Source organism: Chelonia mydas, chromosome 10 (assembly GCF_015237465.2).
Source record: "Chelonia mydas isolate rCheMyd1 chromosome 10, rCheMyd1.pri.v2, whole genome shotgun sequence".
Taxonomy (NCBI): Eukaryota; Metazoa; Chordata; order Testudines; family Cheloniidae; genus Chelonia; species Chelonia mydas.
In genome coordinates, this window is record NC_051250.2 from 50,070,385 (window position 1) to 50,085,922 (window position 15,538).

The 15,538-nt window shown below is 43.0% G+C and overlaps 1 protein-coding gene and 1 long non-coding RNA gene across 2 annotated transcripts in view; one reads left to right on the forward strand and one right to left on the reverse strand.

Moving 5' to 3' along the window:
* Positions 1 to 288: 288 nt before the first annotated feature.
* On the reverse strand, positions 289 to 4,264 carry LOC122461874. Its single transcript, XR_006284096.1, has 4 exons — positions 3,638 to 4,264; positions 2,386 to 2,537; positions 1,407 to 1,546; positions 289 to 498 (listed from the first exon to the last, which is right to left on the reverse strand). It is a non-coding gene; the product is annotated as an uncharacterized LOC122461874 (long non-coding RNA).
* Positions 4,265 to 11,523: 7,259 nt separating this feature from the next.
* Positions 11,524 to 15,538, forward strand: part of ACSBG1 (acyl-CoA synthetase bubblegum family member 1) — a 70,518-nt gene continuing 66,503 nt past the window's right edge. The window contains 1 exon segment of the mRNA XM_043523573.1: positions 11,524 to 11,778. Within this exon segment, the coding sequence (XP_043379508.1) occupies positions 11,705 to 11,778 (74 nt within the window). The 5' untranslated portion in view covers positions 11,524 to 11,704.

Consider the following 15,538-nt stretch of genomic DNA (forward strand, 5'->3'; position numbering starts at 1 on the left):
TTGTTGATACTGTAAATGAACATAGCAACAGCATCAGGCTAAATCAGCACCATATGACAAAGATTTTCAACCTCTTGATTTATTTGGATGTAAATCATACTCATCGGCTACCCTACAATTTAGGATCGCCATGTTCCAGGCTCTTGTGGCAAAGTATAACCATATTAATTTCTCCAAACTGAATGCCTTTATTGAGCATCTTCCAACAGACCAGAGGGAGAAATTTCAGGTGATCATTGCTGCAGGCCAACTCCTTGCAAGAACTTCTCTGCAGGCTTCTCTAGACACCACTGACCTAAGCTACTCATTCTATCTCCACGGCGGTGGTCATGAGGAGGACTTCCTGGCTTCAGTTATTCTGCTTTCCAAACTGCCTCCAGTCTACAGTCAAGGACCTTCCATTTGAGGGATCAAAGTTGTTTGCCGAGAAAACTGATGAATCCCTCCACACATTAAGAGATTCTAAAGCCATCTTGTGTTTGCTGAAAATTTACATGCCTGCACAAAAAAGAAGATTCAATAAATCCCAGATGGTGGAGAGACCCTGGTCTACTCAATTCCCTTCCTCCCAAGGCATTATGAACACAGTGCAAAAGACAGCAGTTGCAGAAAAGGAGACCAGATACCTCACAAGCATCCATTTCACAACCCACTGCATCTAAACATCAATTTTGATGGGTTGGTCAAGGACCTGAGTTACCACCCCCACTCTTATCTGCTGCAACAATCCATGTCTCTTGCTTCAGTGACCGCCTCTTTTATCAAAATTGGGAACACGTACCTAGAGATAAGTGGGTATTGGAGATCATTTCTGAAAGTTATTCTATCCATTTTCCCTTCCTCTTCCTGTCCCTCTTCAGGGACCCCTCTCACGAGCACCTTTTATGACAGGAAACCAACTCTTTCCTGAACCTGGTTGCTATAGAACCAGTTCCCACACAGGGAGGGAGGGGATTCTATTCCAAGTACTTCCTAGTCCTGAAAAAGAACACTCTCAGATTTGTAAAGGTTCAGTGGTTCAAAATGGTAACTCTTGCAGCAATAATTCCATCTCTGGTCCAAGGGAACTGGTTCTCAGCCCAGAACCTACAGGACACTTACTTCCATATTGCAATTCACCCACCCCACAGAAGGTTTCTATGATTCACGCTGCATCATGATTACTCTCAATACAGGGTGCTCCCATTCAGTCTATTATCCATGGCCAGAGTGTTCTCAAAGGTCCTTTCTGTGGTAGTGGCATATCTTCACAAAGAAGAAATTCTGATCTTCTCATACTTAGATGATTGCCTGCTCATAGCACGCTCCTTGAGTGAGGGTTTGATGGCCACACAAGAGGCCATGAACCTATTCTTCTGACTGGGACTACAATTACAGTACAACATCTGGAACTCATAGGAGCCTACCTTGATGCAGTAGCAGCCAAACCATTCCTTTCCTTACACAGGTTCAACACTCTGATCAATTTCATCTCAGCAGTCCAGGTCAGCTCTCAGACATTGTCCAGAAACTGCCTCCAGCTTCTGACTCACATGGCATTGGGCACCTTTGAAATAAATCAAGTGAGACTTCACATGTGCTGCCTTCAAAGGTGGCTCCAAACTGTCTATTTACCAAGCAAACACATCTTAAACAAACTTCTGTCTATGTCCTTGATAGTAAAAAAGTCACTGACCTGGCGGAAGGACCCTCAATGTTTTCACAAGGGTTCCCTTCTCTGAACCACCCCTAATGTTGGTATTAGCAATGGACACATCCCTATTGGGATGGAGAGCCCACTTGGGCACCCATGGTGTTCAAGGTAGGTGGTCTCCACTTGAGTCCATGCTACATATCAACTTGTTGGAACTCAGAGCAGTCAGAAATGGCTGTACATGTTTCCTCCTACTGATTAGGGGCAAGCATATAAATATCACGATGGACAACAGCTCATGTATATATTTTTATATAAACCACCAGGGAGGAGCGAGATGGTCTTCCCTCTGCGCCAAAGCAATGAAACTCTGGAATTGGTGCGTTCATAACCGGATCAACATCTCAGCAGTTTACCTTCTGGGTATACAAAACACTGTGGCAGACACTTTCAGCAGATGCTTCTCCCAGGCTCACAAATGGGAAATAGAACCCTCCATTTTCCACAGCATATTTCTACACTGGGGCATCCCAAAAATAGACTTATTTGCCGTAGTCAAAAACAAGAAATGCTCCTGGTTCTGCTCCAGGGTCGGTCTGTGTCACACTCTCTCGGAGATGCCTTTCTTCTCCAATGGAAGAGAGGTCTCTTGTATACATTTCCACCAATTCCACTAATATCCAAGATAAACCAAGAAAAAGACAGGATTATACTTATAGTTCCCACGAGGCCAAGACAAACAGTTCCCCTACCTTACTGAGCTTGCTGTTTGCCAACCAATTGTTCTCCAGCCTGTTCCTCATCTCCTCTCTCAAGATGCCACAAGGTCCATCAGCCCAATTTCCAGGTCCTCCAGCTCAAGGTGTGGCTGGTTAATGGTTTGAAGAGTTAGAAATGACCTGCTCTGAGGATGTAAATGCAGTGCTGTTACGTAGCAGGAAGCAAACTACTCACAACACGTATATCTAAAAGTGGAAGAGAGAATCAAACTCTCGTGTGACTTGGGACACATTCCTCTTACATCCTCTGCACTATCATTTGTGCTAGGTTACATCCTAGAGCTAAAAAGGTCAGGATTATCTCTAAGCTCCGGTAAAGGTGCACCTTGCAGCTATCATGACCTCCCATCGTAAGATAGAGGGTTGTTCTGTTTTCGCTTTTCCCACAACAAGAAGGTTTCGCAAAGGTCTGGGTAACATCTTCCCAGAAATCAGATGCCCCACACTGGCATGGAACCTCGATTTTGTCCTCAGGTGTCTTATAAGACCTCCATTCAAACCCATGGCCATCTCCTCACTTTTACGCCTCTATGAAAACTGCATTTCTAGTAGCCATTACTTCTGCTTGAAGAGTGGGAGAGCTAGAGGCTCTAATGGCATACCCTGCCTTTACAGTCTTTTTTACAGAGAAGGTCACACTAAGACCACACCCCAAGTTCCTACTGAAAATATCTTTGGACTTCCACATAAGTCAACCTATCCACCTCCAGGTTTTCTTTCTGAAACCACATGGAGACAAAAGAGATGCGACATTGCACACACTGGATGTCAGGAGAGCACTAGCTTTTTATTTAGATAAGACTAAGTCCTTCAGGAAATCTTAGACTATTTCTCTCCATTGCAGACAGATCTAAGGGATCGTCAGTCTTCAGACAAAGCCTTTCTAAATGGATATTGAGCTGGATTACCTACTGCTATTGGTCTCACAATCTTCAGCCTCCTTCTAGAGTATGATCTCATTCCACGAGATCCCTCTCCACTTCCATAGCTTTCCTCAAAAACATTCTGGTCACAGAAATATGTAGAGCCACTACTTGGACATCTATCTGCTCATACATTTTGCTGAACTTTATGCTGTCTCTCACAACTCAGTGTCCAATGCCATATTTGGCTTCACTGTTTCATTCTCAATTCTAGACCCGACACCAAAGCCCCATCCCTCCCTTAGGGGTATGCTGCAGAGTCACCTAGAATGGATTGCTACTTGAGAAAGAAGGTTACTCACCCTGTGCAATAACTGTGGTTCTTCGAGATGTGTGTCCCTATGGGTGCTTGTGACGGGGGCCTGACTCACCACCTTGGCGCCTCCTGCTGGCTGTGCTGGGAATTAGCTCTTGGTTGCCAGTGCACCTTCCTCTAGTGGTGTCTCACGGCCATCGCTTCTGCTCCACCTCTAAGACCCCACGTTGCTCCCCGGACCGCAGCATCCTCTTCTGGACACAACCCTTTGGCTGTGCCCCACTTGGTTCTCTCCCCACTTCCAGGGGATCTGACAGTCCTCAGTCCAGCCACTTCCCTCAGTGGCACACTGCAGTCTCTAATCTGGCCACTCTCCTCAGTGGTGAACTGCAGTCCATGCACTGGCCATTCCCCTCAGTGGCAAGGGGGGGGCCATGGGAGGAAACCCAGGTCTGCCCATTACTCCAGGGCCTGTCCCAGGGACCCTATAGCTGGCAGCCACGTGCTGCTGCCCTTCCAACTCCCACCACCTATTTCCCTTGGCCACTTTCCTGTAGCCCTAGCACCTTCCTAGCCCTTTGTATCAGGGGCCTCAGTCCAGCAGTCCTCAGGCTGGAGCTTCCTATTGGCCCCCTGACCCTATCTCTGGTACTCCTCTTAGGCAGCCAGTCCTTCTCCCTTGCACTCCAAGGAGAGACTGACTCTGCTCTGTTGAGCAGCCCTTCTTATATGGTCCTCCCTGGCCCTGATTGACTGCTCCAACAAACCTTCTCCTGATTGGCTCTCTACAAACCCTCTTCCCATTGGTTGGGTTTTGTTCAGCCTCCCTGAGGGCTGCTTTAACCCTCCATCTGCCTGTGTGGGGCAGCCACTCCATCACAGTGCTCCACTGCCGGCCCCCCTTCCCTCTGCTTTGGAGTTCTTTCCAGTGAGCATTGTGGTAGAGAAGGACCTGAGCATGATTTGCCCACGCAGTGCTATGTAGCCCTGATGCAGGGCACGAGATGGGGAGCGTGCATGTGTGGGCTGAGTGGACACTGCTACTTAAAATCTCTGATCTGAAGCACAGGGGGTGCAAGCACACCTAGAGTGGAGCACCCATAGGGACACACATCTCCAGGAATCACAGAGACTAACAAATTTATTTGGGCATAAATTTGTTAGTCTCTAAGGTGCCACAAGGACTCCTCATTGTTTTTACTGATACAGACTAACATGGCTACCCCTCTAAAACCAAGAATCACAGTTACTGCACAGGGTAAGTAACCTTCTCTTAGAATCAGTCACTTAGAGCAACCTCCCTGCTCTGTGAATGGTTGCTTCTGCAGTCCAAATCTGAACTGGCAAGAGTTCTGAGGGGAAAAAACCTCTAATATTATTTTCCAGCTATGAACATATTTTCAGCTTCAATTTAGGGTGACTTAGAAATGATCTTATAAAAAGATAGATTTTGTATCTGTAGTGGTACTGCAAGTGGGGTATTTCCCCTGGATAAATACCAGAAAAGGACATCTTGATCAGCTCTTTTATGGAAGCTGTTTGTTTAGAAGTAACCAGCATTGAAGGGAAGGTCAAAACTATAACTTTAAGATCAATCAGACGATTCTTTTTGATTCAAGACATTTAAGGCAGTACAGGATGTATGACCAACATCTTTAGAAGTCCTCGTCTAAGGAAAGTTTTAATTAAAGTACATGAAAATCTTTAATAAATAATTAATAATAATAAAACAACTGGGAGAAAACATGCCTGCTTTCACACTGTGAGTTCTACTGGCCAAAGAGATGCTGAGACATACCCCTAAGTGGCTTAGTGCTGTAGACAGGGTAACTAGATGAATGAATAACTGAAGACAAATGTAAAGATTCACTTCAGGTTATTTATTTGGAACTAACTCAGGCCTTGTCTGCACTAAAGGGAAAAGCTGATCTAAGCTAGGCAATTTGAGTTACATGAATAGTGTAACTCAAATCAACATAGCTTAGATCTACTTACAAACTACGCGATATCGACAGGAGATGCTCTCCTGTCGACTCCCCTTACTCTTCTCGATCAGCTGGAGTACAGGAGTTGATGGGAGAGCAATATCGACCTCTGATGCATTGATCACAGCAGCATCGGTCCTCCGGTAAGTGTAGACAAGTCCTCAGGCCCTTCAGCACAAAGTAGCTTTGTCTTCTAGGCCTTTCTTGCCTCAGGTCAAGTGCCACTCTGATCTAACAGAATGTTCTTTCCCTCTCCAGTTGTCCAGATTAGAAAAAACTATCTGTTTCTTTCCCCTGATTTACATACCCATCTCCTTTTTCTTCCTCATGATGCCATATGTAATTTAATAATTATAACTCTATAGTACCTTTTTTCTTTGAAATATAACCTTCATTAATTAGGGTCAACAGTAAATTATACTCAACTCCAAGGAAGTTTTGTGGTCATTTATTTATTTTTAAAATTCAACTTATCATAGATGCTGGGGGTGCTACAGCACCCCCTGGCTTGAAGTGGTTTCCATTAAATACAGGGTTTACAGTTTGGCTCAATGGCTCTCAGCCACCACCCCCCCACCACTATAAAAAATTGTTCCATCTCCTCTGCAACTTATTCCCAAATAATTCCCAGGAAATCACAAGGCACTCTTCAAAAGGGCACTGCAGTTCCTGCCTCAGAGGCATGGTGAGGCAGGGAAGCAGGTTTTAGGAGGAGACGTTACAGGAAGTGAGCTTTTGAGTGTTTGTAGGTGTGGCTGGGTATGCTTGTGCCTGGGAAGGCAAATTTTGTGAGGGAAATGATGCTTCTTCTGACTAATGGCTACTAGGTCATCCCTGTGTTCCAGCCGCAGTGACAGGGCAGTAGAAATGGGTGAGGGTAGGGTTTTTTTTCCCTAGGGGTGGGAGATTCAACTGGGGAGAGGAGTTGCCTTTTTTGAGCTGGATCCCCCTTAGTGTAAAAGAAGTGGGTGAGGGGTTGTGCTGATGGCACAACATTCTCTCGGAGGTATCCTTGAGTTTTGCAACCTAATCAGAGGGAGGGATAGCTTAGTGGGTTGAGCATTGGCCTGCTAAACCCAGAGTTTTACTGAGGGGAGGAATAGCTCAGTGGTTTGAGCATTGGCCTACTAAACCCAGGGTTGTGAGTTCAATCCTTGAGGGGGGCCATTTAGGGATTTGGGGCAAAAATTGGGGATTAGTCCTGCTTTGAGCAGGGGGTTGGACTAGATGACCTCCTGAGGTCCCTTCCTACCCTGATATTCTATGTCCTTCCATATTTGGTCCCAAATAGCCCAGATTTGTTCACTTTCAGGGAATGTACATTTGTTTACCAAAGCTTGGGCAGGGACACAATGGAACTGAGGTTCTGAAGGGAGTTTTTTTCTCTCACTTTGATGTCATTGTTTGTTTGGGAGTGTAGGGAGCTGGGATGGCCTTCCTCCGAACCAGAGGGTAAAGAGCTACTCTCTCTGCCTGACTGGGCGGAGCCAGGCCAAGCTTACACCCCCCCCCCCACCCCCGGAAGGGGAGGGGTGGAACAGGAAGTACAAAAGGCAGAGCCCTTAGCCCAGGCAGGGCAGCACCAGGGAGGGGGACAGACACAGGCTGCTCCCTGTAGACCCTGCTGCTGAACCAGGGGAAAACTGACCCAGAGGAAGGACTTGGGCTACCAGGACTGCTGGCCACAAAGGAACTGGACGAGCCAGGCAGCAACCCAAGCCAGAGTGAGCCCAACGCTGAGGGTGAGCTGGGGCTACTGGCAGCTGAATACCCTGACAAGTTGGAGGAACCAGAGGGACCCACTTGAGAGACTGGGTAGGAAGTAGCCCAGGGGTGGAACTGGACAGTGTGGTGAGTTAGTGTTTGATCAGCATGTTGCGGATGGATCCCTGCTCACCCAGTGGTGGGACACTCTCCTCCCGCCAGTATCAGGGCCCTAGGCTGGAATGCAGTGGAGTCAGGTGGGCCTGTGTTCTGCTACCCCACCTTGGGGTGGCAGAACCCTGATAAAGAGCTAAGGACTCTGCCAGTGCTCCCCTGCCTGAGGGGTACATCACGGACTCTTGCTGGCGCTCCCCTGCCTGTGGGGCGTGCCACTGACTCTGGACAGTACTTCTGTGTCGCGCCAACTGTGACAGCACACCTCCCTCTGCTTATTTCTCATCGACGGAGAGGTGTGATCAAGGCCTTTTGGTGAGGCAGTAGCTCTCCACCGCCCCCCAGCGGTTTGGCGGACCAACTAAGATCTTGCTACAGGGAGCTTTAAAGTTTTCCAGGTGAGGAGTATTTACTGACTTTTACTTTTGACTTGATTGTATTTTTAATTTTGGGCAAAGGTGTCTAGAGCCCAGGGTTGGTGCTTTTATTTTATAACAAACTAAAACCCAAAATCTATTTAAAAATTCTGCACAAATCCATATATTTAGTGGACAATTCTCAGCCATGGCTCCAGGCCATGCCAGTTGGGAATATAGCCCAACATGTTTAAACATCTTTGTAAGATGTAATTTGGTTAATGAGTGATTATTCATGTTGTAGACATTTTAATTTAAAATAAAATTAATCTGTACAATGACATCTATGTACAATAATATTTATCATGATAATCCTTTTAAAATCTATAAGAACCAGACTCAGTGCTGGCATAACTCCAGTGAAATTAGCAATATTTTACTGTTATGCCAGGATGAATATAATCCATGGTTTTTATTTGTTAAATCTCTGTTTGCTACTGTTTTCAAACAGCAGAAAATTTAGCCACCATGAATCCTTTGTGCATTGTTTAATCCTTTGCATTCATGCTAAAATAATATAGACTGATGCCACAGAATATTTACTGGAATTTTTAACATAGAGAAGGGACCGGGGGCTCAGAGTGCTGGTATTAGCACAGTTAAACAGCAAGAACATTCTGAGTTAGTATCCTCTATTGCCTGTATATAGTAATTGCAAGTTACTGCAGTTCATATACAACACTGGCCTATCAAGAACAGGAATCAGAGATCATACAGCCATCAGCAGTTTCATGCAAATTACATAAATGTACGTGTTAACTATCCCTATTTAGGAGAGAGACTCCTATAATTTTTTTAAACAAAACTATCATACTTTTTTATCACATTGCTCCTCTGAAAAGCTCTTTGAGTCCAGTTTGTGTTTCAGTGGAGATAGGAATATAGCTTCAGTCTCCCCAAATGTTCCTCTTTATAGCTTTCATAGGTGTACATGAAGCAGTCCAAGAGTGTATTTTCCGCTTGATGAATATAGGGTAGCTCTCATTTTATTCTGATCTCTGGTGTTTAGAGATCAAGTTGATAAAATAAGTGCCTTGGAAATTCCTAAGATCGACAGATTCAGGTATACAACAAAATGACCAAGCTAGTCACATAACCTAGACTGTTGCATGTAAAGAGTGAAGGTGCACGTACTTCCTTCTTGTTTGTAAAGAAGTATTTTTTAGTACAACTGGAAGAGGAGCTAGAAATGTGGTGTAGGAACTTCACTGGCAAATTAAGTACAGATTTGTATTGTTCATGACACTGTAATTAGGCTGTCGGGATGTGACGAGTTACCTCTGAGCCAGAGCTGTGGTCTACATACAAACTTCATTGGTATTACTATGTTGCTCAGAGGTGTGGAAAATTTAACACCCCTGAGCGACACCGTTATACTGACCTAACTCCCAGTGTAAACAGTGTTATGTCAAAGGGAGGTCTTCTCCTGTTGACTTATCTACCGCCTCTCAAGGAGGTGGAGTACCTACGCTCATGGGAGAAGCTGTGCTGTCGGTATAGGTAGCATATTCACTAAGCGTTACAGCTGTGCCGCTGCAGCCCTGTAAGTGTAGACAAGCCATGAGATTCTTAAACCTATTATCTTTGAGTCTGCTTTCTTAAACCTGATGAATCCGTTACCTCTCAGCTTAAACCTGCTTAAGCCTCAGAGTCATCCCTGAGCCAGAGAGTATGATGTGTCATTAGAGGCAATTACCTGCAGCTCTTGTGATAGGCCCCTCCCCATTCAACCAGGGTTCACCCAGTTTTTTGAAGGGTTCACCCAGTTCCCCAGCAGGGCAGGTGATCCCAAGGGAAACAGTCTCTTCAGGCTACTCAGATGTGACTTCTTGGCTGGGAGCGCTCATATTGCCCAGCAGTTCTGACAGACTGCTCCAGCTCGCCATTGCTCGTGCTTCAGCCTGTTCTTACTCTCTAGCCTGTTCCTTTTTCCCTGCTAGCCAACCTGTTCCAGCTTATATCTGCTCCTGCCTCAGCTGGCTGCCTGGCAATTCTGACACAGGTCCCTCTCTAGCTGGAGGCTGCAAGAAATTTGCAAAGAGGTTACTATAAAGCTATACAGTCCAATCATCTTTCCCATAGAAAAACAAGTTTTCTCTACCAAATACCTCTCAAGCAAACAAATCCTCTCTACCGTAATGGTTTAGCTACCTTTGTCACTGTGCTTCTTCTCATGCTTGAGCTTGGGAAAAGAACAAGTATTTAAAGGGTCTGTGGCTCCTTTCACCCCTACCAATCACTAAGCCCCTAGCTTGCTTCCCAAGTACAGTACTTTCAGGTTAATTTAGGGATGCTTATTGAGTTTTCCCTGTTATTCCTTTGACCTGAAGAAAAGTAAAATATTTTAAAGATCAGATCTCTGAAGTGGCTTTTTTTTTTTTTAATTTAAGATGGAGCACTCATTCAGAGGACAGGTTTCAGAGCATTCTCATCAGAACTCATGCTCCCTCCATGAGGTCCACTCCTGTCATTGAACCACCCAAAACCACAGACAGCACCCTCCTACAGAAGCCAGTGATCTTCTAGCTGGACTCCTTCACTTTCAGTAGAAGGTAAAAAATTTTAGGTGATAAGAGAAAGAAAAAAATATGATTAGAGGGGAGTACATGTCTGGAATTTATTCCTCTTGACGCTGGGCTTCTAATAAGCTGAACACCCACAAAAAAAAAAAAAAAGGCAAAAGGGCCCACTTGGTCTGCCATGGCCTGCTGCTTTGTTACATTCTACAGTAAAAGTTATCCAAGCTGAAACTAACACATAAGGTTTCAGTCCAGGGTTATATACATTTTCCTTGTAATGATTAGGAAAACCAGTAATAAATTTAAGTGGGCTTTCTAGAGCCCTGAAGGAACCCTTTTGAAAATTGTCACCAAACTGAAGGAAGAAGTAGGGAGATTTCTCTGACTCTGATTTTAATCACCCTTGACAAAAATGCTTATTCTTGAATCCTGGGCCCCATAAATATACACTTTTTTGCCTTTGTAATGTTTCATATTGTGCTATTACATATTTTCAAACAAATTTCTGGGGGTGGTTAGGATGAGAACTCTTGGGACCTACCTCCAAGGTTTTCTCTCTTTTTCCCCGCCCATTTCAAATTGCACTTGATAGAATGATACTTATTGAATACTGTGCTGCATTGTCAATATACTGGGGATATATTTCAGCAATAATACACTTCTAGCAAAGGGGATAATATAAATTTAGGAAAGTGTCCATATACATTTATTCCCCAAGTGGCCAAACACCGTTTTCTTAAATTCTGGCAGGCTATTAGTTAAGTGGTGAGTAGATCCTTTTCAATATATATGGTAGTCCTGGTCCTGTGAATTGAAGTAAAAGGGAGCTGTTGGCACTCAGCCACTTACAGGAATGGGTTTCATATGTCTCATTGACTTGTCAGAGTCATATCCTAATTTAATTAATCTATATTTTTTGGAGAAAATAGTTTACTTGGATGCTCTATTTTGAAACTAGAATTAATAAGAGAATCAGAATTGCTTCAGTTGTTGTAAGCTGTGGACTGATTGGTTAGCTAGCCTAGCAAAAGAGAAAATTTGCATCTTAAAGAACTATGGTCTCATTGAAATTCTTCTCATGTATAATTACAGAAAACTGAATAAAAAAGTTTTAACAGTAAGCAACTGGCAGGCTCTGAGATATTTCAAGCATGTTAAAATCGGAGAGAAATGGAGCTTTAGTCTCCTCCTCTTGCATTACGTCTTTATTTGAACAAGTATCCTGTTTCTGTTAGTTTCTTAAATGGTCTCAGGAGCTTATTTATGCCTGATCCAGACAAATTTTTAGCATATTTGTTGTGGAGAGTTTGTCAGAATGGCTGGCAGCGAAGAGACCCTTAAGAAAAAATTGCAAGATGAAAATGAAATGGCAGAAAGCCACGAAACCAGGTAAAGTAACTTGAGAATTTATACTAACAAACAATATCTTTATTTCACAAACCCTAAAACTAAGGACCTGATTCTGCTCCTGCTAAAGTCAATGTGAACCATAGTCACTTAATGTTAATTTTACTATTTAATGCAGAATGACAAAAGTCCTTTGTTGAAACTAGAAAGCAAAGAAAACTGTGCCAATGATTCTGAATTGACAATCTCCTTTGCTAATCCATAGACTGTCTGAATTTTATTGCTACTAGCATTATTCAGTTCAGACTATGTCCTATCCACAGTGTAATAATTATCAAAATTTTACCAATTCTGTTCTGGATCTCTGGATCACAGAATGTCCCTTTATAGTATTCTGTGTGTTTAATTATAAAAATGGTCAGTTTGCAGTCTTTTTTTTATTTGAACACCTGTGTCCAGTGGCATAGTGTTCACTGCATAAGACAGAAACTGTTAAATCCAGAAATGGGTGTAGCAGTGATTTTGTGGGGGGGAGGGAAGCAGTGATCTGAATACTGATGTGAAGATTTGTAGTTCTACAAAAATTGAAAACTTTTCTGTAAAAAAAGAGAGTATGGAGTTGAAAAATGGCTTAAAAGTTACTTCAACCTTAGGGCAGCAGTCACTCTCAGCGTAATGTGATTTTTTTTTCTTCTCCTTCAGCGTACATATATGTAAAGCAAGGCAAATAGTACTGTAGAACTGGCAGCCTGCTCAGGGTGGGCAACAGCCAATATCAATTAATTTCAGAATCTCGAAATTAATTGTCTCGATTTTTTTTTTCCAATACATGAGAGAGCTTGGTTCCTGATAGACACCTTATTCTAGACTTACACTAAGCACTGACAAATCATTATCAGCACCTTAAAACTTTGTTTCAATAAGATTCATTTGTATTTCCCTTTTAAGATTTATTTTTCTTCCCACCCCTTAAGTTCTTTATTTTTCATCTTGAATACATGACTGCTAATATTTCTAGAGGCGGAAGTACTGGTTCTCTCTATTTCACAGTTGATATCAGAGTACCTGCTGTGGGTAGCTTAATGTAACTTGTGTTTTTAAATTTGTACATAAGTGAGTAAGGTAGAATCCTGACTCTGTTGAAGTCAGTGGAAGTTTTGGCATTGACTTAATAGGGACAGAATTTCACCCCAATCTGCCATGGAAACAAGCACTTGATTAAATATAATTTGAAGGAAATTCAGGTTAGGAACCTATTAGTGGACTTAAATATTCCAAGCTGGTATTAGACGTATCACATGAGGGACTTAGTCTCAAGGGTGGATGAAATCACCATCCAGACACACCATTCTCAATACGCTCCTTATTAGCCAACCTATTGGTGCAATGTGCTTAAAACCTTATTTCATATTAAACATTAAAGCCTTTTTGCGAAAAGGCTATCTTTACTACATTCAAAATATTTACTAATGTTCCATCAAGATGCAGAGGACTTAGGATTCAGTAAATAAACCATAGGTTCAGGTCTATTACAAATGTACCAAACGAATGGCACAAAATCCAGGAAATATAACTCAGTGCATAAAAACATAACAGCCATCCTGGGTCAGACCAGTATCCTGTCTTCTGACAGGCCAGTGCCAGATGCTTCAGAAAGAATGAACAGAACAGGTCAATTATTGAGTGATCCATATACTGTCATCTAGTGCCGACTTCTGGCAATGGAAAGCAACTCAGTACATTGCATTGTAAAAAAACAAAAAACTTCTCCACAAGCAATAGCTTAGTCTAGCAGTTCTAAAAACTGAATTATGATTCAGACGGTCAATTGCAGAAATTCATGGCTAACTGCTAGACAAAAGTATATAATTCTATGTGACATTCCCAGATCAAAAATTTCAGTAAAATGAAAATAAGTTTGTATAATTAATTTGTTAAAAGAATCGTTATTAGAACCTTGCACTGAAAATCTTCTGACTTTTTGACCATTTAATGAGGTTAAACCCAACTCCCAAGTGCCTGGAAATGGGAAATGCACAGGTAAGACAGTCCAGAAACCCTTAACTGTGCTCCTGTACCATTTTCATGTATCTTTGATTTATATACTAGCAGCTGGGAATATTTTGAATCCCTCCTATTCCACTCTGGGTTGTGAGAAGTCCATATTTATGAGTGTAGACATATTTACATTTCATATAGCTTTCTGATTTGAATATGGACTTTTGGAAATATCCAGATTGTGACTGTGGATAACTTAAACTAGGCCTTTCCCATCTTGCCTGTTTAGATGAATGAGCCCTGATTTTGGTTTGTATTCAGCAATGCAGTTAAGTTCACGTTTAACATTACAGTCAATGGGACTTAAACACACACTTAAATTTAAGTATGTACTTAAGTGCTTTGCTGAACTGGGGCCTCTGTGAGTGTCTACAGAGTGGATGGGTAACTATATGATTTTCTGAGAGTGTTATAATGTGTGACTAACAGGATGCAGTATTGCCAGCTCTTGTTTTTGTTTTTTTTTTTGTTTTGGTCACAACTCTAGCAATTTTGGGATTTTTTTTTAACCTTTCATGTAATAACATGAAGAAAGGTTGCTAACTCATGAATTTTCACATATTCAAAATGGCTACCACCTCCTATTACTGTCAATGGGGCTGAAGCCAGCAAGATGGCCACCACTTCCCAGCTGGTTATCAGCTTGCAGAAGTGAGGCTGCCCTTAATAAAGTTGTCTGTCACCTCTTGCTGTTTTCAGTGAGATTGAAGCTATGCTCACAGGTAAAATGGCTGTCACTGTATAGTTTAGGGGGGTAGACAGGACGTGGACTGTGAGGAGGTGCAGAGCCACGGAAAAGTGAATGAGGGGAAGGGGTCAGTGGGAAGAGCAAGAGGCAGATTTAGGGGTTGCAGCAGAATGATGCAGGGGTATGTGGGGCAGGAAGGAGGCTGAGAGGTTGTTGTGCAGAGAACGATGAGGGAGGTGAGAAATAAAAGGGATTGGATGCCAGGTTTCATAGCATGGAGGTGGAGGCAGGTAAAGGAAGTCCCCTCCGAGCAGCCAGGGGAAGGCACATTGCCAACTCTTGCAAATTGATCACAAGTCATGGGATTTTTAGTAGACTGGCACCTAGATCACTGCCTGCAGTAGAACAGGAGCAGACAGACTGATCCATCTCTTGGATGGGAAATTGCATACAAGAAAATAGCCAAGGGCATCCTAAGAATTTTACCTCAGGTTTATTAATTTTAGTTCACCAGTCTCTGTTTTATGACTTGTTACTATGATTTCATGGGGAAATTTGAAACTTAATTTAAGAAAAGATTGTGAAATGAGTGACATTTACTAGCAGTTTGTTGTGTCCCACTAAAGATGGTGGACTATTCCAACTATTATTAGTCATTACCTCTTTTCCTGTCTGATCAGAGCAGAAGGGAATAATTACGACTGTTATTATTATTGTAATGAGGCTCTTCTGGCATACACATCTATCTCTCTTTCTCCAGACTGTTTGGAAATGTGTGTAATAATTATTAGTAATGTCTCCCAACAGTTATGGGTTCCATGGGACTGTCCCACTTTGACCCACTAAACCCCATGGCCTAGTTGAAGTAGATCATTTCCTGCATTCAGTGGCACCCACAGCCGTACATATGGTGTGCATCATTGGCAGGGGCAGAGCTAGAGAGGGCAGCGGTTTCAGCTGTTCCTGGGCATGTTCAGCCTCCTTGGGCATGTTCAATGGCTGTAGGGAGCTCAGGGATGGGAAATGACATTGCACCTGCTTGGGCTGGAAGGTGGA